General features: G+C 62.0%; 3 protein-coding genes across 13 annotated transcripts in view; 2 read left to right on the plus strand and 1 right to left on the minus strand.

The window, feature by feature from the left end:
* Positions 1-13,142, plus strand: part of PASK (PAS domain containing serine/threonine kinase) — a 34,918-nt gene extending 21,776 nt beyond the window's left edge. For 3 of the 6 annotated variants that reach the window (XM_041765489.1, XM_041765492.1, XM_041765493.1), the window contains 10 exons: positions 668-2,331; positions 3,164-3,345; positions 3,582-3,749; positions 4,239-4,454; positions 6,504-6,629; positions 6,741-6,875; positions 9,268-9,467; positions 10,961-11,094; positions 12,149-12,295; positions 12,820-13,142. In XM_041765489.1, the coding sequence (XP_041621423.1) occupies positions 668-2,331; positions 3,164-3,345; positions 3,582-3,749; positions 4,239-4,454; positions 6,504-6,629; positions 6,741-6,875; positions 9,268-9,467; positions 10,961-11,094; positions 12,149-12,295; positions 12,820-12,929 (3,082 nt within the window). In that variant the 3' untranslated portion in view covers positions 12,930-13,142. The other 3 variants (XM_041765490.1, XM_041765491.1, XM_041765494.1) reach the window with 3 other exon arrangements.
* A 999-nt stretch (positions 13,143-14,141) lies between these two features.
* MTERF4 (mitochondrial transcription termination factor 4) overlaps positions 14,142-24,346 on the plus strand; it is a 79,663-nt gene continuing 69,458 nt past the window's right edge. For 2 of the 4 annotated variants that reach the window (XM_041765511.1, XM_041765510.1), the window contains exons 1-3: positions 14,142-14,315; positions 15,144-15,609; positions 16,843-17,027. In XM_041765511.1, the coding sequence (XP_041621445.1) occupies positions 14,295-14,315; positions 15,144-15,609; positions 16,843-17,027 (672 nt within the window). In that variant the 5' untranslated portion in view covers positions 14,142-14,294. Of the gene's footprint in view, positions 14,316-15,143; positions 15,610-16,842; positions 17,028-17,694; positions 20,004-21,433; positions 21,592-21,676; positions 24,255-24,346 lie in introns of those variants that run through there. The other 2 variants (XM_041765508.1, XM_041765509.1) reach the window with 2 other exon arrangements.
* Positions 21,914-24,346, minus strand: part of SNED1 (sushi, nidogen and EGF like domains 1) — an 80,578-nt gene continuing 78,145 nt past the window's right edge. For all 3 annotated transcript variants that reach the window (XM_041765503.1, XM_041765497.1, XM_041765495.1), the window contains 2 exons: positions 23,781-23,824; positions 21,914-22,048 (listed from right to left, as the gene is read on the minus strand). In XM_041765503.1, coding sequence (XP_041621437.1) covers positions 23,788-23,824 — 37 coding nt within the window. In that variant the 3' untranslated portion in view covers positions 21,914-22,048; positions 23,781-23,787. The remainder of the gene's footprint in view (positions 22,049-23,780; positions 23,825-24,346) is intronic.

The raw sequence follows: 24,346 nt of genomic DNA on the forward strand, positions 1-24,346 counted from the left end.
ACCGGCACGTCCGCCCCCAGCGAGGCAGGGCACAGCCATGTTCTCTTGGTCTTGCTGCTGGTGTCAGGCCTGGGGCTGCCCCCAGGCTGGAGCTTAGCGGCAATGTCTGGTGGGGCCACAGTGACCCGCCAGCTGCAGGGGTGGGGTCTCCACCCAGGGCCCTTGGCTTTGCCGTCACCCTTGGGCTCTGAGGTAGCCCCTTCCTCAGTGGCCTTCATGCTCACCATGCTTGTGGGCTCACATCGGCTTAGGAACCAGTGAGCACCCCCTCCCCTCCGTGGCCGCCTCCCTGTGCCAGCTTCTGTTTCCTGTCGGCTGTGACTCCCGATGGCATCTGTAGCCAGTCACAAGTCAACGTTGCCCGGTGCACAGAACGCTCAAATCTCTCTCCTTTGTTCCCACACCTCCCCAGGGCACCTTGTGAGTGGGTCGAGGCTGGCTGCACGCTGTCAGGGAGCCCCACTCGCTGTGAAATGAGACTGCTGATCGGAGCCCTGAGCGTATGGTCCTGGGCGCTCAGTGTCATCTTTGCTAATCTGTGAGGTGGTCACAGTTTATGGTGTTAAATGCTTTGTACTCACCTCTAACAGAGGGGTGTCCATGTGATCTCTCCTTTTATTCTTCCGTGGCCCGTAAGTAACTACATTATCCATTTTGCAATCCTCAGAGTGGAAAGCATCCCAGGAGGAAGCCCACCAGCCCAGAGACAACAGTCGTCACCCAGGGACCAGCAGGACATCCCAGGAGGAAGCCCACCAGCCCAGAGACAACAGTCGTCACCCAGGGACCAGCAGGACATCCCAGGAGGAAGCCCACCAGCCCAGAGACAACAGTCGTCACCCAGGGACCAGCAGGACATCCCAGGAGGAAGCCCACCAGCCCAGAGACAACAGTCGTCACCCAGGGACCAGCAGGACATCCCAGGAGGAAGCCCACCAGCCCAGAGACAACAGTCGTCACCCAGGGACCAGCAGGACATCCCAGGAGGAAGCCCACCAGCCCAGAGACAACAGTCGTCACCCAGGGACCAGCAGGACATCCCAGGAGGAAGCCCACCAGCCCAGAGACAACAGTCGTCACCCAGGGACCAGCAGGACATCCCAGGAGGAAGCCCACCAGCCCAGAGACAACAGTCATCGCCCAAGGACCAGTGGAACACTCTCTTGGGGCAAGAGGAACCTGCAGCTCCAGAGAGCCTCAGACAGGACCTTGTGGGAAGAAGCAGGTGTGACCCAGTGGTCACATGGACGTTTGCTTCCCACGGAGGACCTGAGACCCCAGCTCTAGCTGAGGGCAGGAGCAGAAACGCTGAACTGTGTGGCCTCTATCAGGAGGCTCAGCTAGAGTGGACAGGGTTGAGTAGTGCCAGCAGTTCCAACCATCGGGCTGATTCCGTCATGCCCGAGCCCCGTGCCGCGGGCCAGATGGCAGCGGAGGGGCTCCCGATGCCCTACCCTGGGTATGGGGGCGAGCAGAGCACGCAGCCAGGAAGCCCGCCTGGGACAGCGCGACTCCTGTTCTCAACGCCGACGCTGGATGAGCCCTGGGTGGCTGTGGAAAATGACCGAGAGGAGATACAGACGTGCTTGCTTAAGGAGCAGCTGTCCAGACTGAGCTTTGTGGGGCCCCTGGGTGTCTCTTACAGTGAGCTGCCCTCGGCAGAGCACCCCCCGCTCCCGCCCCCCGTGTCGTTGTGTGACCCGGGAGGCAGGGACCTCTGCAGCCGCGTGGGCAGCTCCTCCGCCTGCTATGCCCTGGCCACAGACCTCCCCGGGGTCCTGGACGCAGTGCAGGCCCAGGAGGCCGATGGGAATTCCTTCTCCTGGAACCTCAAGGAAGTGCGTTTCAGTGAGTGGGCGGATGGAACTTCGTCCACCTGTTCCTGCGCTGTGTCTGAGCTTGTGGGCACGCCCTCCGCCTCGCCGGCGGGCTCCGATGTGGACGTGAGTGGTCTGCACGGACGGAGGCCGGATGTTCTGGATGAGAGGGAGCTGTTGCTCCTGACCGGCACGTGCTTGCATCTCGGGGAGGCTCGGCAGTTTCACGAGAGCCGTCTGGGGCCCGATCGAGTGGAGCTCTCGGAGACCTGTCTGGAGTCCTCGGAGCGCGGGGAAGGGCGCGGCAGAGAGAGCCCACCGTGCGTGCTTCCCGCGCCGGAGGCTGGCCCCGTGGACGTGTGCCCGTCAGAGGAGCCCAGGCTGAGTTTCCAGGTCACCTCCACGCCTGTGAGAGACGACAGCCTGGTGGCACCCGGGGACATGTGCACGCAGCACGGGATCCAGGAGGGGACCTACGCCGGCAGCTGCTACCACCGGGACGGAGTGCAGCTGAGTATGTGCCGGGCGGCGGTGCCCTGTCGCGCCCACGGGTGGCTGGGCTGGAGCGCAGCGTGGCCGGGTGCAGGACCTCCCAGTCCTGGGGTCTGACGGGGCTGTACCCCCTCCCCTCTGCGAATGGTTTTGGCAGAAGTGTTAAGGGAGCTGCAGTGATAAGTCCTCTCTTGAAAGTCAGGGTTGGGAGTGCCGGTGCCTGGGGAGGGTGGACTGAGGTCCCGGCTGCCTTGTGTCCCTCCCTGGAAGCCGCCGTCTGCATCCCGGGACGGAATCCCCCACCCAGGCCTCCATGGACGCCCCACATGCGCTGCTGGGGCTCAGGCTGCTGGTGGCGGCTCCGCTCTAGGACGGCGTCAGGGGCCCCTTGGGGGCTGATTATCTTTGTCGTACTTTCCTATTTTCCTGACGCCTTAGCGGATCCGAGTCACGTTGGCCAGCTGTTTCCTTGCTGCTGATTCATAGTGTTGACGACCAAGGCTTTTTCCTCAGCTTTGGAAAGCGATGCCCGTACTCGGTGTGGTCTGTAGAAACAGCAGAAGTGCCAACACAGAGACCTCAGGTCACCTGTACTCGCCCTCTAAGGATAACCCCACTTGTTTCGGTGTCCGCCCCAGAGGCCGTGTAGACCCACGTACGCACGTGCGTCCTCGTGCGGGGTTGTGCCGAGCCACGCGCACTCCTGGCAGCCGGCACCGAGGTGGCGGGTGGGCGGGTGGGCGGGGGTTGAGGCGGGCTTCCAGGCCTTTCCCCCTCCCGCCCCACGCGGGGAGTGTGCAGTCCTTCTCTGGGAAGCGTCGTGCTGACCTCCCCTCCCTCCCCGCCCCTCCCAGGTGTGCAGTTTGAGGTGAAGCGTGTGGAGCTCCAGGGCGCGGCGACCCTGTTCTGCTGCTGGCTTGTCAAAGACCTGCTGCATGGCCCCCGGGACTCGGCCACGCGCGCCCGCCTGCTGCTGGCCAGCCTGCCCGGCTCCAGCCACTCCGTGTGCGAGGCCTCCGGCTCCAGCGTCGGGGAGGTGGGTGCCTGCGCCGGCCGCCGCCCTGCGCCCTCCTCCGCGCTGCCTCTGGGCTGGGCCTTCTGCTGCGACGGCCTCACGTGCGGGCGGGTGTCGGCGGGTGGGCTGCTTGGGCCCACGTGGAGCGCAGCGGGGCACAGGGGGCGCGGGGGACCCGGTGACACGAGTCTGCCTGCGGCTGCCTCCTTTCCTGTGGTCGCGTGTGGTCCCTCAGGCCCCTCCGTCCCGGTCCCCAGGGTCTGAGAAGCAAGCCCTGGTTCGAAGAAGCCCCCAGGGCCGTGGAGCTGGAGGGGCAGGCGGCCTGCGAGGGCGCGTACTCCCACAAGTACCTCACACTGAGCCCGCTGGGCAGCGGGGCCTTCGGCTTCGTCTGGACGGCGGTGGATAAGGAGGCCAACAAGGAGGTACGTTGGCTCCGGGCCGCAGCCCTGACGCAGCCATGGCATCACCGCCTTTGCGTGGGAGCTCCGTGGGCGCCGCGGGGCAGGGGGTCCCGGGAAGCACCGCGTGGTCCGGCCCGGGTCGGGTGCACCGTCTGGGTCCCGGGCTCATGGCCACCCTGACGCAGCCCGAGAGTCTGCTGCCCCCCGCCCCCTTGGTCCTGCTGGGGCTGCGCTGTCACCGAGCGTTCTGTGACCAAGGAATTGACATGGTGATGGTCCCGCGTGGCCCTGCGCAGGCCTTCGACGCCTGCGGCTTCCCCGCGCTCCCCGCGGCTCTCGCAGCTGCGCCCCGTTCCTGTGTCGCGTCGGGGCCACCGCCGTCCCGGCCCGCAGGGTTCCCGGGGGCTTGGTGGCCGCTGTCCTGCAGGGACCCAGCTGGGCCCCTGCGCGGAGGAGCTGGCACGCTCCGGCCCCCCCAGCTCCTGCCTCGGCTCCTGCGCTCTGCTCCAGATGGAGACCCGCAGTGGCGCCGCTGTGTCCTCGGCTCCCGGAGGCGTCCGTGGAAGCACAGTGTTGACTCCGCCAGACGCCTGTGCGGCACCTGTTGAGACGATCGTGCCCTCGTTCCCTTTGCCGACGGAGGGAACAGCACGACGTCTGCCCACGGAGCCAGTCCTGGGTCGCCTCATGGTGTTCCTCCGACGCCCGGCTGAGTTTGGTTTGCTGGTATTTTTACTTGGGATCTCTTTTTTTCACTTACATTTCGTAACATCTGTTTTTTGGTTTTCCGGTTTTTGGGGGTGTTTTGGCCGGTGTTTCACGGGGTTCACGGGGCCTGCAGAGTTAGTGTTTCTGCGCATCAGCATGTGTGACGATATGTCCGCAGTTGTCCCTGTTCCCCAGCCGCCCCGACTCTAGTGTTACCCTGTGTTGCGGTCGCTCGACTTGTCGAAGAATCATGTTTTATTAATCCCGTTTGTTTTGTTTCCTTGCATCTTCTGCGGGTTCATCTTGCTGCGTTTGCGTTGGGCGGTTACCAGGTACCGGCACCTCGAGGGCGCGGTTCTGCGCCGCTGTGGCCGCCTCCCAGAGGCCGTGGCGCTGCTGCTCTTGCTGGGTTCACAGGGGCTTAGTTCTCGGGGCTCCGCTGCTGCCTCTGCCTCTGTGAGATGGATCGGGAACCCCCTAGACGCGAAGGGAGGAGCAAGGAGGCCTGGAGCTCTCTCTCCTCACAGCCTCCTTGCGCCTTCAGCACGGCCCGGCCAGCGACCCCGGAGCGGCCCGCAGGACCCGGGCCCGGGAGGGGGCGGCCGCAGGGGCAGTCGGCACGGCCACCGTCACAGAGCGGTTCTGGTGACGCACGACCTGGGCGTCCTTCCCGGCGCTACGCCTTCACGTCTCCCTCGGCGTGTTGTGTGGCTCTCGGGGAGCGAGCCTCGTTCGCCGTCTCTGGATCGGCTTGGCTTCCGTGTCCCGTCTTCGTGGGCTGCACTCTGGTTACCGGCCCCAGGAAGGAGGTGCGGGTGTCACGCGCCGGTCCTCCCACGTGTTCCGACGGGTGGCCATGCCCGCGGGCCGTGGCCGTCCACGCCGCTTCTCCCGAGCTCCTGGGCCCCGGCTCTGCTGTCCTCTACGTGCTTTTGAAGAGCAACCTGATGTCTTCCTCTTTCTGGGTTTTCCCTTGTCATCTTTGGACTTCAGGAGCGTCCCCAGGACGTGTCCCCGTGTGTTCTGCATCCTCACTTGACGCTTCCTAGGACTCTGACCTCAACGTTGACTTTTTCTTTACCCGAAGAGAGTTTATTCTTTGTTAACCCGTTTCCTTCCTTCTCGCTCTTACCTTCCCCGAGGCCCGCGGTCCGCGTGCTGGAGCTCGCAGCAGCAGCTCTGTCTCCTCCCTGCAGTGGGACGGGCGGCAGGCCCCCCCGCCTCCGGCCGCAGCCTCCGTGTCCCCCACCTGGCCGCGGGGACGGGCGCCAGGACTTCGGCCTTGGTGCCCTTGGCCTCTTGCCTCCTCTCACATGTCTCCTCCGGCCTGTGGAAGCACGGGGCCCTCTGTCTCACGATGTCACCACTGATGGCTGGTGCGAAGCCTGTGCCCCTCCACCCTCCGTCGGGCTCCTCCCTGCCCTCCCTTCACGGGGAGCCCCCCACCCCTCCACCCTGCCCTCCTGACCCACGTGGCAGGCTGTGCGCCGTCCCCCTGCAGATGACATGCTCACCAGGCGGGGCTCGCGGGTCGCCCGGTCGGGTCTCCCGCTGAAGCGTGGGGTGGGCCTGGCCTGCGTCCCGGCTCAGTGTGTGCCCCTCGGCCACGTGTGCCCCCGACGTAGCCAGCACTCGCCTCCCTGAGCACGGCGTATCCCGTGACACTTCCGGTCGTCCCGCGGGGTGACGGGGCCTCTGTGTCTGTGGGGCTGGCTGCGCTCCGCCTGGCTCCCAGCTGCCGTGGGGCACGGCCTTGTGTGTCTTCCAGTCCTTGGGCCTCCTCTTAGATTTCCTCTGCGGGGCACCAGCCCTTGCAGTGAAAGGGGGTGATGGGGTTTTGCGGCCCCTCAGCTCCAGTCTTCTCCGCCACGCCCTGCCGCCCGCTTGCTGGCCTCTCCGTCCCTGGTGTGTGTGTGGATGGGGCCCCCTGGGTTTCCTCTCCCCCGCCACGGGCTCAGGGGTGGTCCGCGGGGAGGCTGTGTCTGCGGCACGAGGCAGTGGGCGCCACCTTCCAAGGGATGCTGGAGGCTCGCTGGCAGCGACTCGTCTCCTCTGCCTTCCTCGTAGGTGGTGGTGAAGTTCATTAAGAAGGAGAAGGTTCTGGAGGATTGTTGGATCGAGGATCCCAAACTTGGAAAAGTCACCTTAGAGATTGCCATTCTGTCCAGGGTGGAGCACGCCAACATCATCAAGGTGGAGTGCTGTTCCTCGCTGACGGGTGCCCCGACCGCGCCCGGGACGTTGTTGAGCACGTGGTCCTGAAGGCACCTCCGCAGGCCCAGACCCCACTCTGTCCTTTTCCAGGTGCTGGACGTATTTGAGAACCAAGGGTTCTTTCAGCTGGTGATGGAGAAGCACGGCTCCGGCCTGGACCTCTTCGCGTTCATTGACCGTCACCCCAGTCTGGACGAACCTCTGGCGAGTTACATCTTCCGGCAGGTGAGCAGCCCAGAGAGCCGCGCCGGGGAGACCGGGGGCTCGGGCACGGGGTCCCGAGGCTGCAAAGCTCTGCCTGCGAGCTACGGTCTCGCCGTCCAGACTTGGGATTTTATGGAGTAAGCTGTATGTTAAGATACGCATGGGAGGCCAGACGCCGTGCTGGCCTGACCGGGGAAGTCTGGTTAATGATGAAAGCGTGTTCATATTCATACAATGTCCACGCCAGGTGTGAACCTCAGCCACCACGGGCATCGGGGCGGCTCTGAGGCTGCGCGCTGCCGTCTCTCAGCGGGAAGGCGCTGCTAGTCTGTGAGCAGGGATCATGGTGGGGTGACGAGGGCAGGGGCTGGGGTGAAGTCCGGGAGGGCCTCGCAGCAGCGTGTGCGGCCCAGTGACCGGCCCACGGTGAGTGCTGTCCGGCTGACTAACGTATCAGGATGCACGGTATTTGTTTTGGTCCCTTGCGTGTCTGTGTGTGTGTTGATCTTGTCCATCTGTCATTTTGTTGGAATGGGAGCGTGATCAGCAAACAGGCGCCCTGGGAGACAGAGGCTGGAGGGGTGGAGGGGACACAGTCACTCCTGTTTTGAGTTTGAAGGAGAAGGTGCTGGCTTCATCCTACACTATTCCTCGCTCCCTGGAAACCGTGGAGAACTCCCTGGGGAGGGGGTCTGAGCTATTCCCAGATTTGCTCTCTGACTGCTTCCTGGCGAGGACGCCATTCCTAATGCCAGCCCCCATACGTGGACGTTTCGTACTCAGAGCTGTAAACTCCAGGAGCTGTTGGGTTCCTGAAATTCAGCGGCTCAGGCACCGGCCTGTAGGCATCAGGCGTCACGGTTCTGCTCAGAGGCCGTCCCGTCTGCCCTCTCGCTGTGGTGCGAGGTCCCATCCTGTCTGCTGTAACGTGCGGCAGACGTTTGTTTCTGGAATCTCCATGGCAAGCAGACCGCATGGCACGACGACGAGAGTCACTTGCTAAAAGCTGCTCCCTTCCAGTTGTTCATCCTGGGGCCGTCGATCTGGTAACCAGCGTGTCCCGTGCTGCGTAGTTTCGTATCTATAGCCCCTTCAGTGAATTTACAGACGGACGTGCCATCGCGTGTAGGAATGGGTCAGTGCGTACGTGCAGTGCGCTCATCAGCGACCTGCCTCCCGGCGCCCGGTCGCCAGGGCCCGCTCAGGCGGCGAGGGCAGGGAGCAACCTGCGGACACCGGCTTCTCCCGGTGGGCTCACGGTCCCTTCATACCTTGTAGGTAACCCCTTGCTCCTAACTAATAAACCTCAATGAAACGTTCCAAGTTCAGATTAACCCACGGCTTCTGTTCCCAGCTGGGCCCTGGCACGAATGTGAGCGTGTGTGCACATGCATGTGAGCGCGAGTGCACCCGTGTGCACCTGCGCCTGCCTGGCTGTGTGTGAGCGCGCAGATACGCATGTGTTTGCAGGTGTGTGCGCATAAATACGCGTTTGTTTACTTGTCGTAAGTTGATGAACTGGGCACAGTTGCCGGCCGTTAACGAAAGCCTGATGCAGGCTGTTCATTCGTGGGCATCGAACTGTCCAGTCGGGTGACTGTGTCCACGAAGGCGCCGTCGACTGGTAGGTATGACTGGCGACGCGGGATGCAGTCAGAAACTCTGCCGATCTTACTTAAGCTTGACCGGAGGCCCCCCTTTGTTCGTCTCGGCCACCCGACGTGTGGCGTGGGCCTGTGCAGCTCTGGGCGGACCGCGGTGCACCGTAGTAGCCCCTGCCCTGCAGAGTGGGGCCGTTGCCCGGGGCTGCCCCCCAGAAGCCGCCGGAGCCCCGAGGCGGGGTTTGGGGACCCGTCTTCTGCCCTCAGCCCCGCCCCTAACCACGGTGTGAACTCTGGCCAAGGCGCTTTCCTCCCCTGTGAGCCCAGGGTGTCCCGCTCGGGCCTTCTCTGGGGCCACCCCCCATTTCACGCCCAGGCCACACTCACGAACACGCCCAGCACGTGTCTCTGGAGCCTCTGCTCGTGGCTGGGCTGCCCTTCCTCCCGAGAGCGTCACGCCGTGTGTTGGGGGGTGAGTGACGCATAGGCAGTGCTCGTGCTGGGGCACGGGGTTGTCCGCGAGCGGCCACGGCGGCCAGCCCCACGAGACAAAGTCTGGTCCCAGCTAACGGTGCACTGGGCGTCCTTATCGCCAACAGTGACAATAGCGACGTTTGAAACGAGAATCCCTGCGGTGCTGCCACCGGCCTCGCCAGCTCCCCGTCCCCACGGCCTTTCCGGCCCCCGGGTCAGGAGGGTTAGACAAGGGGGTTCTCCTTTGTTGTTGTCTCATTTTCTAGCTAGTCCTCGTTTTAAACGCGGGTTTTACTTGAATTGCTTTCTTAAAAAGTGCCTGTGGGCCCTGCTTGCAGCTGGTGGCGGCGGTGGGCTACCTGCGCTCCAAGAGCATCATTCACCGCGACATCAAGGACGAGAACATCGTCATCGCCGAGGACTTCACCATCAAGCTCATCGACTTCGGCTCCGCCGCCTACTTGGAGAAGGGCAGGCTGTTTCACACGTTCTGTGGGACCATCGAGTACTGCGCACCCGAGGTCCTCATGGGAAACCCGTATGTACCGCACGTCGTCCGTCGCGAGCCCAGGCCCTTGGAGGTTGGGTGGGAAAGCGGCTTCAGTGCCTCTTGGTGACAGGGCTGTTGAGGGCTCACCTACGTCGTGGTCCTCGGTGGGCGGGTGGGCGGTGGCCATGTGCTTGGTGCAGGTCTGGACTGTTATGTGACTGAAAGTGGAGAATGAGGCGAAAAACCAAAATAGGGGTCCCAGACGTGCGGGCTTCCAGCAGGTGGAGAGGGTGTCCTCGTGCTGAGGACAGGGTGGTGGCCAGCACCAGACCGCTGTGACATCAGCGTCGGGGGCACTGGTGCGGAGGACGGTGTGTCCCTGCCCCGGAGCCTGCGGGCCTTGGGGGGCCTGGGTCATGCTCAGGAAGCTCCTCTCCCATCACTCAGTGCACCCCGGGGCCCCTAAAGGAGGAGCAGCTGAAAGGGGGGACAGTCCAGGAAGGGCCTTGGAGATCACATCACCCATTGCCCCCCGCGTGCTCTTGGCCACCGGAGGTGGAGGGGTGCCTGTCCTGTCCAGGACCATGACGTGTGTTCTCTGGCTTGTCTTCCTCACCCCACGCCCTGCACGCAGGCTGGGAGCCTCACGCAGGGGAGCAGGGGAGCGCAGGGCGGTGGTGGCCTCCCTCCTCCGTGGCCTGCAGGTGCCTCCTGGGGCCCCTTGGTCCTCTGGCCACGTCCTCCCTGCGCCGGTGGTTTTCGGGTCTGATTCTGGATTCCCTCCTCAGGAGCTCTGCTTTCTCCCCCACGGTTTGTGTGTCCTCCAGTCCAGGCGACCGCACGCTCCGGCCCTGAGCAGCCCCGGCCCGCCACTGGATTTTATAGTTTTACTGGAGCACAGCCGTGTTGGTGGCGTCTGGCTGCTGCAGCGCGGCCACCAGCCTCAGATGCTCCCGTCGGGCTGTTCCCCGTTGCAGCCTGTCGGGCTTTTCTCTCTATTCTCCGGTGTTCCTGAAGTCTCTTTCTAATCAGCACAAGACAGTGTTGAGCGGGGTTTTCCCGGCCCGGCTCCTGCGGTCTCATCCCGCCCAGTGCCGCGAGCCCCTGAGACCCCTCCCGGCGTCCGGCCCCACCTCAGTGGCCAGCGGCTCCCCGGGGCCAGCCCCCCCCCCCCAGGTGGCTGCCGATGCCTTGGCCCGCTTGCGCTCCGTGGGCTGGAGCCTCCACTCTGTCCGCGGCACTTTCTCTCCACCTGCAGGAAGCCCCCGCCAGGAGGTGCTCTGCTCTCACCTGCCGCGCACCCTCGCGCACCCTCGCTTGGCCGGGGCCTCCTTCAGCTGCCCGAGCACGAAGTTGGCTTTTCTTTTCCCTCCCCAGCATGTGGCTGGAGCATGGCTGGCTGGGGCAGATGTGTCGCGATGGGGCTGTAGTCGCAGAGGGCTGGGACGCCCCGGGGGGCCGCTCTCGGGGGTGCACGTGGGGAGCGCCTGGCGCTCCGGCCCAGCCCCGGCGTGCCCCCAACGGCACCTCCCCCCTTGCAGGTACAAGGGGCCGGAGCTGGAGATGTGGTCGCTGGGGGTCACGCTGTACACGCTGATCTTTGAGGAGAACCCCTTCTGCGAGCTGGAGGAGACCATGGAAGCCATGATCCACCCCCCATACCTGGTGTCAGAAGGTGAGCCTGGGCTGCAGGTGCGAGCAGAGGGCGGCCTGGTCCCCCGCCGCGCACGCAGCGATTCTTCGGTCATACTGACAGCCTCGTGGCTTTCTTTCCGTTGTCTGATCCTGATCCCTACAGGAGGGTAACTTGAATTTGACTAAACCCTCATGATAATTTTTTTTAAGATTGTATTTATTTGAAAGTGTGTGAGTGCAGATGGGTGGGGAGTAGGGCAGAGGGAGAGGGAGAAGCAGACTCCTCGCTGGGCAGGGAGCCCGACGCAGGACTCAATCCCAGGGCCCTGGGACCACGACCTGAGCGGGAGGCAGACAGTTAGCCGTCTGAGCCCCCCAGGTGCCCCCGTCTTTCTTCTTACAAAGGCACTAATTCCATCATGGGGCCCTACCTTCATGACCTCTTGTGACCCTGCTCACCTCCCAGGGGCCACCGGGACTTACGGCTCCACCCTACGGAGGCAGTTCAGTCTCTGGCAGCCTAGAAGAGGATCCTTCGGGCTTTGCCAAGGTCCTGGGCTCCCGGGGAGCGCGCCCTCTGCAGCATGCTGCGCCCCCACAGAGCTGCCCCACGTGTTCCCTCGTGGTTCCCAGGGCTCCCCTCAGGGATGCTGAGGCTCAGAGCAGCCCTGGCTGGAGATGCCCACACCGTCACAGGAAGTGGGACCCAAACCTAGACCCGGGGCTGGGGCTGTGCTTCTTTCTGGGGGGACGATGAAGGCCTTGCCTGCAGCCGCCTCCTGCCCTCGATGTTGTGCAAACCCAGGGTCACTTGAGGCTCTGCGTGTCCAGAGCCCTGAGAACAGGCCGAGTGAGGTGGGGTCCTGAACCCCACACTTTCAGAGGGGACGAGCATCTTGGGGCGCAGCCGGGCCCATGTGTCTGAGCCCCTAGGTCTCATCAGTGTGGAGGTTCCAGGCCCCTGGCCGCCCAGTCCGATGCTCACGGTACGCAGAGCCAGGACCCGAAGTTTTGAGACCTGGTCTGCTTGAGCCCAGCCTGGACCCACTGTCAGTCTTCTGGCCACATGCCCAGGGGGGTCTTTGTGTCTCCAGCTCTCATGCACCTCATATCCGGGCTGCTGCAGCCTGTCCCTGAGCAGCGCACCACCTTGGAGAAGCTGGTGACAGACCCCTGGGTGATCCAGCCTGTGAACCTTGCTGACTACACCTGGGATGAGGTGTGTCGAGTGAACAAGCCAGGTGAGGCACAGCCCGTGTGCCCGGAAAGCGGCCTTCCTGGGTCTGGGGAGGGCCAGGCCCCCTCCTCCATGCTGTTCTGGGCACAAATGTCGGGACCTCTAGCCGATCAGAACCAGCGTTCAGAGGCCCCTGGACACCACTGGGGCTGGGGACTTAGAAGGCGGGTGGGCACCCACGGGAGCCCCTGACAAGGAGGCCCCGCAGAGGGGGTGAGGGGTGAAGGGTCTGAGAGCAGCTGGCCTGGCCTGAGCCAGCTGAAGGGGAGGGTGGGGCTGCAGACGGCGAGCGGGATGGAGGGGGCCCAGGGCCCTGGTGCTTCTGTGAGGCCCCTGGCTGCAGCCCCGCGTGTCTGCTTGGCACCGTGGGCAGCGTTGGTGCCTCAGTGGGCCCGGGGACGCGAGCAGCGCGGGTGGGTTCTGAGGGCTCCCGCTGGTGGGTCTTGCTCCTGGGAATTCCACCAGAGAGAGGCCCGGGTCTTGGCATCTCGTGTGGACGCGTGACACAGGGTCGTCTTCTTTCTCCAGAAAGCGGAGCCCTGTCCACCGTGAGTCTGGAGCTGGAGGGCAGGTGCGCCGGGGAGCTGGCATGGGCTGCGGGGCCGGGCGGGCCCCTGTGTCCCCGGGGAGGCCCCTGACGCCCCAGCGCCCCTGCCCTGCTCCTCGGCGGCGCCCGGGGCCTGGGTTTCCAGGCCGCACCGGTCGGAGGAAGTGAATCCCGCGGCCCGGGTCAGCAGCCCGGGTCACCGCCCGTCTGATAAGTGCTGGGAGGCAGGTGCTGCCCAGGGGGTGTGCAAGGAGCCGGGAGTCACTGCTCACGCGGCCCCGGAGGTGCTCTGGGCCTTACCTGTGGACCTCGGGAAGGCGTCGGGTCCTTCATCTTTCTGGTTTTGGACATGCCTGTGCGTTCCTGTTTCCTGACTGTTATAAACATTTTTTGTTGGTTTCCTCTGACTTGACGCGTGCCCATCGGGGGTGCGGTGCCTAGAGCTGGTTACCCGAGCGACCGGGCTGCGTCGTTATCTTTTGTTTTGAATATTTTCCAAATTAAAGCAGTTTTGTAGTGAACCAGCGCCCTGACTCGGACTGACTCGCGCGCCGCGCGGGGCGGGGGGGAGCCTCCCGGGGCGCTGGGGCCCTCCACCCCTCCCCTCCCCTCCCCTCCCCTCCCCTCCCGCCCAGGCCCCGCTCCTCCCGCCCTCCCTCCCCGCCCAGGCCCCGCCCTCCCTCCCCGCCCCGGCCCCGCCCCTCCCGCCCCGGCCCCGCCCCTCCCCGCCCCGGCCCCGCTCCCCCTCCCCGCCCAGGCCCCGCCCTCCCTCCCCGCCCCTCCCGCCCAGGCCCCGCCCTCCCTCCCCGCCCAGGCCCCTCCTCCCTCCCCGCCCAGGCCCCGCCCTCCCTCCCCGCCCAGGCCCCGCTCCTCCCTCCCCGCCCCTGGCCCCGCCCCTCCCTCCCGCCCAGGCCCCGCCCCGCCCCGGCCCCGCTCCCTCCCGCCCCGCCCAGGCCCCGCCCTCCCTCCCCGCCCAGGCCCCGCTCCTCCCTCCCCGCCCTGGCCCCGCCCCTCCCGCCCAGGCCCCGCCCCCCGCCCAGGCCCCGCCCTGGCCCCGCCCTGCCCTCCGCCCCGGGTCCCCGACGCCCCGACGGCTCCTCCGTGGGAAGCCGAGTCCGGGGCCCCGCGGGCACCTGCGAGGCCTTTCTCTGCTTGGAGCCGGCGCCGCCGGGGGGTGGGTGGGAGGGGGGCACCGGGCCTCCTCTCCCCGCCCCGCCCCAGACCTCCCCGCAGCTCGGCGCCCACCCCCTGCTGTTCACCTGGGCGCGCGGCGGGCGCCCGCGGACCGAGGGGGCGGGGGGCGGGGCGGGGCCGGCCGCGCCTACCGCACCCGGGAACGCCGGCGGCGGAACGCACCTCCCGCGCACTCGCGCTTCCAGGGGGAGGGCGGAAGTGCGGCCCACGGGAGGGCGGAAGTGCGGGCCGGCGGGCCGGAAGCGCTCGTCAGGCCCCCGCCATGGCGGCGCTCCGCCGGCAGGTGAGGGGGCGCGGGCAGTCCCGCGGGCGGGGTCGGGAGGTGCGGGGCGGCGGGAGGCCGCGGCTCGGGGACGCCGCTCGGTGAAGCCGCTCTGCGGGCCGCGGCGCCAGGATGTGGCTTGGGGCCCGGAAGGGACGGACAGGCCGGGCGGCTGCGGAGCGAGCCCACCTCCCGACGAGCGCTCCCCGCTCCCCGCCGCGTGGACCCCGACCCTTGAGGCGGGGCCACACGGACGCCGACACGCCGTGGTTTTCCCTCCCTGCGCCGTTGGCAGCGCGTCTCCTGCCCCCGCCCCGCGGGAGACGGCGGAGGATGGGGCCGCGCGCAGGCGCACTGGGCGGGCTGGACCTGCGGGGGCCTCCCCGCCCTCCTGACCCCCGCCCCCCCCGCCCCGCGGCCTCCCCGCCCTCCTGACCCCCGACCCCCCCGCCCCGCGGCCTCCCCGCCCTCCTGACCCCGACCCCCCGCCCCGCGGCCTCCCCGCCCTCCTGACCCCCGCCCCCCTCCTGACCCAGCCCCCGCCCCGCGGCCTCCCCGCCCTCCTGACCCCGACCCCCCCGCCCCGCGGCCTCCCCGCCCTCCTGACCCCCGCCCCCCCCCCCCCCCCCGCCCCCGCGGCCTCCCCGCCCTCCGGACCCCCGACCCCCCCCCCCCGCCCCGCGGCCTCCCCGCCCTCCGGACCCCCGACCCCCCCCCCCGCCCCCGCGGCCTCCCCGCCCCCCCCGCCCTGACCCCCCACTCCCTGCCCGCCCCAGGGAGCCTGCGCACGGCCGCCCAGTGCCCTCTACAGCGGGGGGCGGGAGCTGACCCCTGTCTTGTCTGTCCCAGGTCCTCCACGGGCACCGCGCCTGGGCCCCCGCCTGGGCCCGCCTGGCTGCGCAGCCCCGCGGAGCGCCGAGCAGGACCGCAGCCTCCAGCGGAGGGGGCCGCGGGGTGTCGCCCCCTGTGCAGACCCTGGAGGACGCGCAGGAGCCTGGGTGCGGGGTGCGCGCCCCGCCTTGCCCCCTGGAGAAGCAGAGCGGCCCCGCGGCTCCGGGCCCGGGCGCGCCGGGGGAGGTCGCGGGCGCCCTCCTGGACATGGGCTTCAGCGACGAGCACATCCGGGGGCTGCTCAGCGTGTGGCCGGGGGCGCAGCCTCGGCAGTTGCTGGACGTGGTTTCAGAGCTGATACTCCTGGGTGTGAACCCCGAGCCCGCGTGTGCGGCGCTGAGGAGCAGCCCGCACCTGTTGGCCCTGCCCGCGGCGCACGTGAAGAGGCGCTCCAGCTACCTGCGGAGGCTTGGCCTGGGAGAAGGTGCAGGAGGCCGGGGGTGGGGCGGTGGAGCTGGGCGCGGGCGGCCGGGGAGGTGGGCTGGCGCCTGCAGGTGCGGCTCAGGTGCGGGGGAGCACAGCGCCCACGGGTCTTGGACCCTGCCGTAGCTCAAGGCTGTAGGGTGGAAAGCAGAGTCCAGATGTGGGTCGGTCCAGATGCGGCCTCCAGTGACTGTCTCCGTGCACTGTGGAACCCCAGATGGCCGGACTCCAGGGATCAGAGAGCCCGGCGTTCCCCCAACAGCATTCACGCCTCGGGGTCTGTGGGCCTTCAGGGGAGCGGGGCTAGGAGCCCATCAGGGCCTCGGGGATCCTTACACACTGTAACACAGGAGGGTCACTGGTTTTTTTTTTTTTTTTCATTTTTTTTTAAAGATTTTATTTATTTGAGAGCGAGAGAAAACAAGTGGTAGGGGAGGGGGCAGGCAGAGGGAGAAGCAGGCTCCCGTCTGAGCAGGGAGCAGTGCGGGGTTTCCATCCCAGGACCCCGGGATGACAGCCTGAGCCGAAGGCAGACGCTTAACCGACAGTCACCCAGGCGCCCCAGTGGGGTTCTTTTTCTTCTTTTTATTGACTCCTGGTAAGATATTGTTGGGGGAAGATACTGTTGTTGGGAACCAGTCTCAGAGGATCTCCATTGGCCCCTTCACCAGAAGATAAGGAAGGGAGCGCCTTCTGTGTCCCCCTTGGCAGATCACCTGTTGCGGCATAATCTAAAAGGCTGAGCCTAATACTTTATGTACTGTGGTTATGAATTAGAAAGCTCAGCGAGGCCTTCTGCTTCAGAGGGAAACTCTAAACTCCTAGAAGTCATCCTAGACACGCTTCAGCGAGACAGTGAGTAGCTGAGCTGTTAGGAAGATTGTAAATACTATTTTTAATAAGTGATTTGAGGTTTCCGGGTATTGGATTTTGCCCACATCCCTGGGAAGACCACGGGCCCAGTTTGCCTGGGCAGCCTCAGTCACCAGTTGCCCTCATGCATTTGTTTGAAGGGCGTCTTTTGTTTGCTGTTGCACGAGTGTGGATAAGAGATCTGAGGAATGTCGGTAGTGGGTGCTTCAGGGACTGCTGAAGCTGCTGGGAGCATCGGAAGCTGGCACTCGGGGAGGAGAGCCTCCTTGTTCAGTTTTAAATGCTGGCGTGGGCGTGGCAAGCCCCTTGTTTTTCCGGAGTGCCCTGAAATCATGTACTTGCCCTTTCCTGTGTCTTGCAGGGAAACTGAAGACGCTGCTTCTCTGTTGCCCTGAAGTCTTCACCATGCACCAGAGGGACATTGACAGCATCGTGGGGGTTCTCAAGGACAAATGCCTTTTCACGGGACAACAGGTGACCAGGATTTTGCACAGATGCCCCTATGTTCTTCGGGAGGACCCTGGTGACCTCGAATACAAATTCCAGGTGAGGATGACTGGTGACTGGTAGGAGTTCGGGAAGTAAAAACACGTTGTTTGAATGTAGCGAGGGTGAGCTCCATGGATGAGAAGCCTCAGGCACCCCGAGGGCGGTGGACGAAGTGGAAGGGTTAGAGGCCCTGCACACACCCTCCAGAGGGAATCCAGCTCTGGTCTTTCACTTCCTTACAGAAAACCTCTCCTACAGCGTTTCTGCCATTAATAGTGAACGACCTGGTCCCTCTCCTGGGGTCCAAATGGGGCCTCTCCTTGAAATAGCTAGTTTTAAAAGAGCTAAAGAGCCTTTCTTTTGAATCTATTTTGCGTATTGATTTTAGTAGCATAATTGTGACAGTTGTTTTGTCTTTTGGTTAACAATTTTGACAGGTTGGGTCAGATTGCTAGATGTTTCTGGATATTTTGCCCATTCTTTCCATGCTCACAGTTTTTATTTCCTGAGAAAAAAAGAACTGAATTCATCCCACTTAACACTTCATTTTTTACTAAATTTTTTCAATATGAATTTGAAAATGCTTCGAAAACTCAGCCGTCACACCAGTGCTGGGCATCGTAGAGTGTCCTGGCACTGCTAGTTGGGCAGCTCTTTGTGAGTGCTTGAGTTGATTGTGGACAGTGGCAGGACAGCCCGTAGGTAACTGTGCCTATGTCTTCAGTATGCCTACTTTAGGATGGGGGTTAAACATGCGGACGTGGTGCGGACCGACTTCCTGCAGTACTCCATAACCAAGATCAAGCAGAGACATGTGTTCCTCGAGCGCCTAGGGCGGTACCAGACCCCTGATAAGAAGGGCCAGACACAGATCCCCAATCCTTTACTCAAGGACATTCTCAGAGTCTCAGAAGCTGAGTTTCTGGCCAGGACAGCCCATTCTTCTGCTGAGGAGTTTGAAGTTTTTAAGAAGCTCTTTGCTCGGGAGGAGGAAGAGGAGTCTGAGAGGCAGATGCCTGACAAGCAGAGCTTAAGTCTAGACGAGGAGGACGAGGAGGAGGAAGAAGAGGAGGATGAGGACGAGGAGGAGTGGCAGTAGGACTGGAATGAAGAGCCCACAGATAACAAAGAACATTACAATTTTCTTAAAGCTCCTGAGAGCTTCACTTGGATCATCTCAGGTTATTTTTCCTTCTAAAACTGCCGTTCTGATGAAAACATTGTTATAAATCTCCTGAGACTGGATAGGAGCTGCATTAGGTTGATGTGTTGTCAGGTCTCTGTGGGGAGGGCCCTCTTCCCTCCTGCATGGGAGGCGGACTCTGAGCGGGCGAGCCCGGGGACTCGATACCTCAACATGTGGTTTTGGTTTGTGTGGAATGGGGTTCCTCCCTCTGGTTCAGGAGTCGTCGTACGTTTTCTCTTAGGGACAAAGGTGAAATAGGAGCAGGCAGTGAGGTTTTAGTACATCATAGCACTTCATCCTATGAAAACAAGTAGCAGGTTTTCCACAAAAACACTCGTGTCTTTAATTCTCAAATGCTGCTTCATCGGCGCGTCTAGTGTGCAGCTTTGTAAAGGAACGTGGTTAGTGACGTACGGTCTCGTTTTGCACGGCTTCCTAATGGCAGCCAAGTGTTGGAGTACTTCTCTCTCTCCTTGAAGAAGAGGTCCTGGCTCTGACCTTGCAGGGAAGTTGGCCTTCACACCAGCTCGTGGCCAGTGGGCTGCATGCGGGCCCTGGAGTGTGCCATCCAGTCCCCTCCCCACCGCCCATCACACAGATGCGGCTTCTGACACCAGAGGAGACAAGAGTCCTTGAGCGGGATGGGCCTGGTTTCGTGCAGGGAGCTCCCATGCACCGTGGTGGTGGTGGGCGTCCCCTCGGGGAACCCGGTGAGCCTGAGGGGTGATTCGGGTGAGGGGGTGAATTTGACATTAGTGGTCTCTGAGGTAGAGGCCCAGCCCTGACGGCGTGGGCTCTGTGAGGAGGACTGGCGCACCCAGAAGGTCCCCGGCGTGGGGGGTGGCTGGCACATGGTTGACCGTGCAGGAAACATTTTTGGTGATTGTCCAAAATCCAGGTCTTGGCAGCATTTTAACAACATTGTAAAATTCCTGGTCCTTGGCCTTACTTTTCCCACAGAGACCGTGTAAGAATCCTGTCAGGTAGCAGTTCCCACCTGGAGCGATCGTGACCCAGGGAACATCCAGCAACATCTGAGGACGTTTTTGGTTGTTAGGACTTAAGGGGGGTGCTGCTGGGACCCAGAGGCTGGAGGCTGGGCTGCCGCGAAACATCGTGCGGTGCACTGGACGGTCCAGCCTGAGATGCCAGCCGGAAGTGGCCCGAGGCCTGGTCCAGTAGAATGCAATTGTATGGATTCATGAGAACATCAGATTTGAAGCAGCCTGGCGCTTATTTTGTTTCTTTAATTGAAAAGAAAGTACATAGCTGAGTTTTAAAGTCTGTTTCCCACGTGCACTAGGACGCCTGCTGGTAGGTTTGGGGCCTCAGCACTGAGGGGCAGATGCTCTGTTTTCTCGGGGCTCTTGTTCGAGCACGACGGCAAAGAGAAAGACATTTTCTGCAAAAGAAAAGTAGCTCAGTAAATCCCTGCGCATTGGAGTGAGATGTCGAGGCAGGAGGAGTCCTGGCCAACGGAGCTGCTGGAGGCGGCTGGCCCTGCCGGCTGGGTTTGCTGGCGGGACAGCGGTGGGATAGGCGCAGGTCTCCTCATCCGCTTCCGTGGCAGCCCACACGCTGTGGGAAGGAAGGCTGTGTCTTTGCTGGTTTTCTTGGCCACGGGCAAGGTGACATGAAAATGAAGGCATTTTGCTCTGCCAGTGTTTTAACTTCTCTTCCATTTTGTGGCGTCCCAAGTGACCGGCACTTTCCCTGGAACCTAGGATGGGTGCTTGTGCCCAGTCGGGGACTAAGTAGAATTATAAACGTGCGTGATCAGAACGGCTAACTCGGCATCATGAGTGCTCCTTTCATTTTGATACGGAAATAAATTTCTGTGCACCTGAGAATTTTCTGATTGCATTATTATTAATTTCCTCGGGTGGAGTTTGAGTGTATGTTTGAGGAAGATGCCAGAGTTTTACGAAGGAACCGTGTGAAGAAACAGTGTCTCCTTTCAAATGTTTTCCAGGATGAATTGTAATTCCTTTAGCGTCAGGAAGTCTTTTACTAGATACCAAATTTGTGAGACAGCAAGGTGGGTTAATTGTGAGACAACACAGCACCAAGCTCAGGATTCAGTAGACTGTTTTTTGTAGAAACAAATGTTTCTTTCTTTTTTTTTTTTTTTTTATAGAAACAAATGTTTCTAAGTTAAAAACTGGAACACACTAGTGTCCACCTCATGACTGAGGGGCGTGAGGTTATTAACATCGTAGTAGAGAGTTTATCTACTTTTCCAGTGATATCACTTGACCTTGCCGCTTGCTAGTGATGCTGTAGCTTATACAGGTGCACGGTGATGGGTCCCGGCGACACAGCAGGCGTCAGCAGGACGTGTGCCCGGGCCTGGCTTTCTCTGGGCTCACCCAGGGTGGGAGCCCCTGACGCAGCCCGGCTGTCTTCTCCCGGTGGGCCTGGGGCACCGGTGCGTTCTGGAGTACAGTAGAGACTTCTGGAAATGACAGTTCCTCCTCTCGGAAAATAACAGATTGTCTAATACACAGACATATGCACGCAAAACTTTAATAAAAATAAAAAGCCTATAATATACTCTTAACTCTTCAGAAAATGTTTTTATAAAAGATGGAGGGAGCCCTCTCTGGCTGTGGTGCTGACTCGGGGCAGAGGCCGTGGTAGATGCAGGGGCCTGAGTTCCAGTCTGGGTCAGCTACGAAGGTGCTGCACGTGACACCAGGCGGGCTTGGCACACTTGGTCTTAGCCCCCTGCGCGGGGAGGAGGCAGGGCTCAGAGAGGCGTGCTGCAGGTACCGGCGGCAAGGCAGGGCAGCGTTCTGCTGGTAAAGCGGGAAATGTGTGAAAAACCGTGCGAGCCGCCAGCCTCGAACCATGTTGACCGCGTCGTGGACAGCAAGGGATCTGCAGCAGGGTGGGCTCTGGCCTGCCCCGGGGGCCGGTGTTCAGGCCCCGCGTGTGGGGTGCCGCCTTGGCTTCCGGGCGGCTCAGGGCTCGAGTTCCTTGTCATCTGGGGGTGGCTCTCTCTGCACAAGGCTTGGGTGACCCGAACAGACCAGGGCTTGGCCATGTATGGCCCGTGGGACCTGGGCCCCCAGTTTGTAAATACTGCTTTCCTGGAACACGGCCACACCCTCAGGTCAGGGCCTGGCTGCGGGGTCATGCTGCCAACTCTGAGCTGACTGGTTGCCACAGAGACCGCTAGGTCCACAAAGCCAAAAATAGTCACTTTGAGAAGAAGTCGCAGGCGAAAAGTGCCTAGACTCCATCTTAGTATTAATTAACATTTTCTGTTCCGCAGTCTGGCCTGTGTGATGGGGTGCCAGCCTGCAGCGTATCAGCGCAAAGACTTTGCAGGAGGAGCCGGGCAGGGCGCCCAGAACTCGGCTTCCCCTGCCGTCTGGCCTCACCGCCCGCCCTCGCTGGCACGCTGGCTGGGCCATGGAAGCCAGACAACAGGTCGTCCTCAGTTTGATTGTTAGGTCTCTGGGGGGCGAATGGCCCTCCGACTTGGGGATCTGAGAACTGGTTCCCTGTGTTGCAGGAGCCTTGCCGGCTGGCAGCCTCACTCATCCGGGGCCCGTGCGTGTGCTGTGGTTGCTCCCTGGCCGCAGCGCACTGTCCCCGTGGGAGACGGCAGCTGGGGTACGGAGCAGGCTGCTGTCAGCACCGCAGGACTTGGAGGTGATTTGGCCCAGAGGGTCTCCCTGGCGTGGCCAGGAAGGGAGGCGAGCTGGAGCCGGCTCGGCTTGGCCGTCTGTCTTCTAGATGCCAGAGGAGGGAAGCCGCAGAGGGGGCGGATGCGAGCCAGGACCCGTTCTTTCAGGGTGTCCTTTCAATCCAATTTTACAGCCCGTCTTCCTGGGCTTTGGGAGCTCGTGAGGTTGATGAAGTGTAACAAGAACATTCTGAATCCCTTGAAGAGAAAGAGAATGGGGCATGAGGCGACTGACACCTGCGCCTCTTTATAATGCAGCTTCCCAGTTCTCTTAGCAGCCCTTGGCCCCTGCACCTGCCCACAGAGGACCCGCCGCCCCCGCCGCCCCTGCCGCCCCCGCCTCAAGGGGGCGAGATTCCCTCTCTAATGTGACTGTCTCGGGAGGGAGGGAGGCAGGCACGCTAGAAGCGCCATCTACGTGGCCCAGGTGGGGGCGGGGGCGGTGGGGGAATGTTTGGGCAGGGATGCGGCTGTTAGAGCCAAGAGCTGCTGGCTACTTCCCCTTCCCCTCCGTTTGGTGATGTCCTGGGATCCTTCCTCTGAAGGCCGGGCTGCCCCGTTACTCTGGACTGAAATGAATTCCCCATCAAGAACGGATATCCTCAAAGCTACTCTTTGGTAGTTGATAATGATTTGTTTTTATGGAGCTGGAATTGCTGAGTTTAAGAAGATTCTCGGGTGACTTGCTGTGATACCAGTATTTCCAACCCAAATTTTGTTTGTGGCTTCTTACTCCCAGTGGTGAGTTGTTTACCAGCTGTGGAGCGTGTTTTGGATTTGTGTGTCCTGGGAGCATGAGCGGGGAGCGGAAGAGACAGGAGCTGAATGCAGGGGCTTCTGGAGAAGTCTGACCGGGATGGCTGCCGAGGCCACGATGGGCCGCAGATCCCAGCAGATCCCAGCGCCGGTCTTCCCGCTGGGCCGTGCAAACACTCCCCCCCGGTGCTGTCAGCCTACACCCAGGAAGCCCTTGTTGGTAAAGGCTCTTGGTAATGTTTCTCCTCTGTCCCCACAGCCCCGTAAGACAGCGTAGCCCTGTTCCTGACTCTGCCAGCTCCCCGGGTGCCTCGCTGTTCTATCAACACCAGGGACGTGGACTTTGAGGCTCACGTATGGAATGAGAGGAGTAAGCTGCCCTAGGGCCACGTTCCTCCAATGTTCCGGTGACCTCACTGTCAATAAGAAACTGCTCAGTGGGAGGCTGATTGTGGGCTGTAGGCGGGTCGCCCAGTATCTCCCGACTATAATGAAGACACTGAAGAGTTGTGGGTGTGAAGTAAGGCCTGGATGGTGTTGAGTTGCCAGAAGACTTTGGGAAATGCCAGATTGAATGGGAGTAGGGTTAGAGAGTTTCTTTCATTCCAGGATTCCAAGCGCTTAGGATTCCTGCGTCCATTGGGAATTCCCCAGTGGGACAGTCTTCAGGATTTCCCTAAAGTTATGTGATCGAGGCCCCACACCACATTTTTTCTTTTGAGAGATTGCCATTCTCAGGGTTTGGGAAGCCCTCTCTTGATCGCCTGCACTCCCATGTCTGTGCTTGGGGGGCCCCTCTTGCCGTCCTCCCCTGCCCGCTCCTCCCCCGCCGCCCCCTCCAGCAGCCCCCTTGAGGGGCCAGGTGATCATACCCCTCTCTGGGTGCTCACCCCCGTCGTCACCTGCTGCTGCTGATGGGAAAGGGGTTCTCCTTTTGCTTGAGGTGAGTGAGATTTGCCCGCACGCCCAGACAGCCTCATTTCCACCTGGAGGTGCATCTGTACTAGGTTTACGGCTATCCTGAGGCTTTAGGTATTTTCTTTCCCTCCCGTTTTAACCCCTCGGGGAGTTCTGGAACTCCTGGTCTGGGAGTTCATAATAAAAAGGCACAGTGGAGCTCCCCGAAGAGACAGCGCCTCTGGCTTCCAGCTCTGCCATGTGGTGGGGAACGTACCTGTGCCCTAAGATTTCTTCAGTGTTGGACTGTTACTGTGTTTCCTGAAATAGAGAAAGGTGGTTTATGAAAAAGAAAGTACCTGGAACCCACACTGCCTGCTGGTGTCTTGTCTGTGGCTCACATATATTCCATTTTGGGGAACACTGTTAGTGAGACACCGATGCAGAAATTAGCATTTTGGTCTGTGTGCATCCCCTTGGCCGGCAGTGAGTCACGGGGAGGGGAAGAGGGTGTAGAAGGAAAGTGGAAGAGATAGGTACCTGCTGGGTCAACGTTGAATTGCATTCCCCGACACTTAGTAACCCAAGATCTAAGGGGTGTGACCAGATTGGCCTATGACTGGGGTGAGGGCTCTGCTGTTGGCAAGGTGCCTAACATACCCAGGCAGCATGTTAGGTAATCATTCCTGTGACTCTCTTGAGCCCTTTGGGGAAAGAACTGGCTGTGAGTGAATAAAAACTAGAGATTTACTATATTTGTAGTCACATTCTTGCATCTGTCAATAATGTTCCATACTTCCCAATTCTAGTACCAGAGTGACCCCCAGTACCGACCGTGTGACC

The sequence above is a fragment of the Vulpes lagopus genome, chromosome 8, assembly GCF_018345385.1.
Source record: "Vulpes lagopus strain Blue_001 chromosome 8, ASM1834538v1, whole genome shotgun sequence".
Classification (NCBI taxonomy): Eukaryota; Metazoa; Chordata; class Mammalia; order Carnivora; family Canidae; genus Vulpes; species Vulpes lagopus.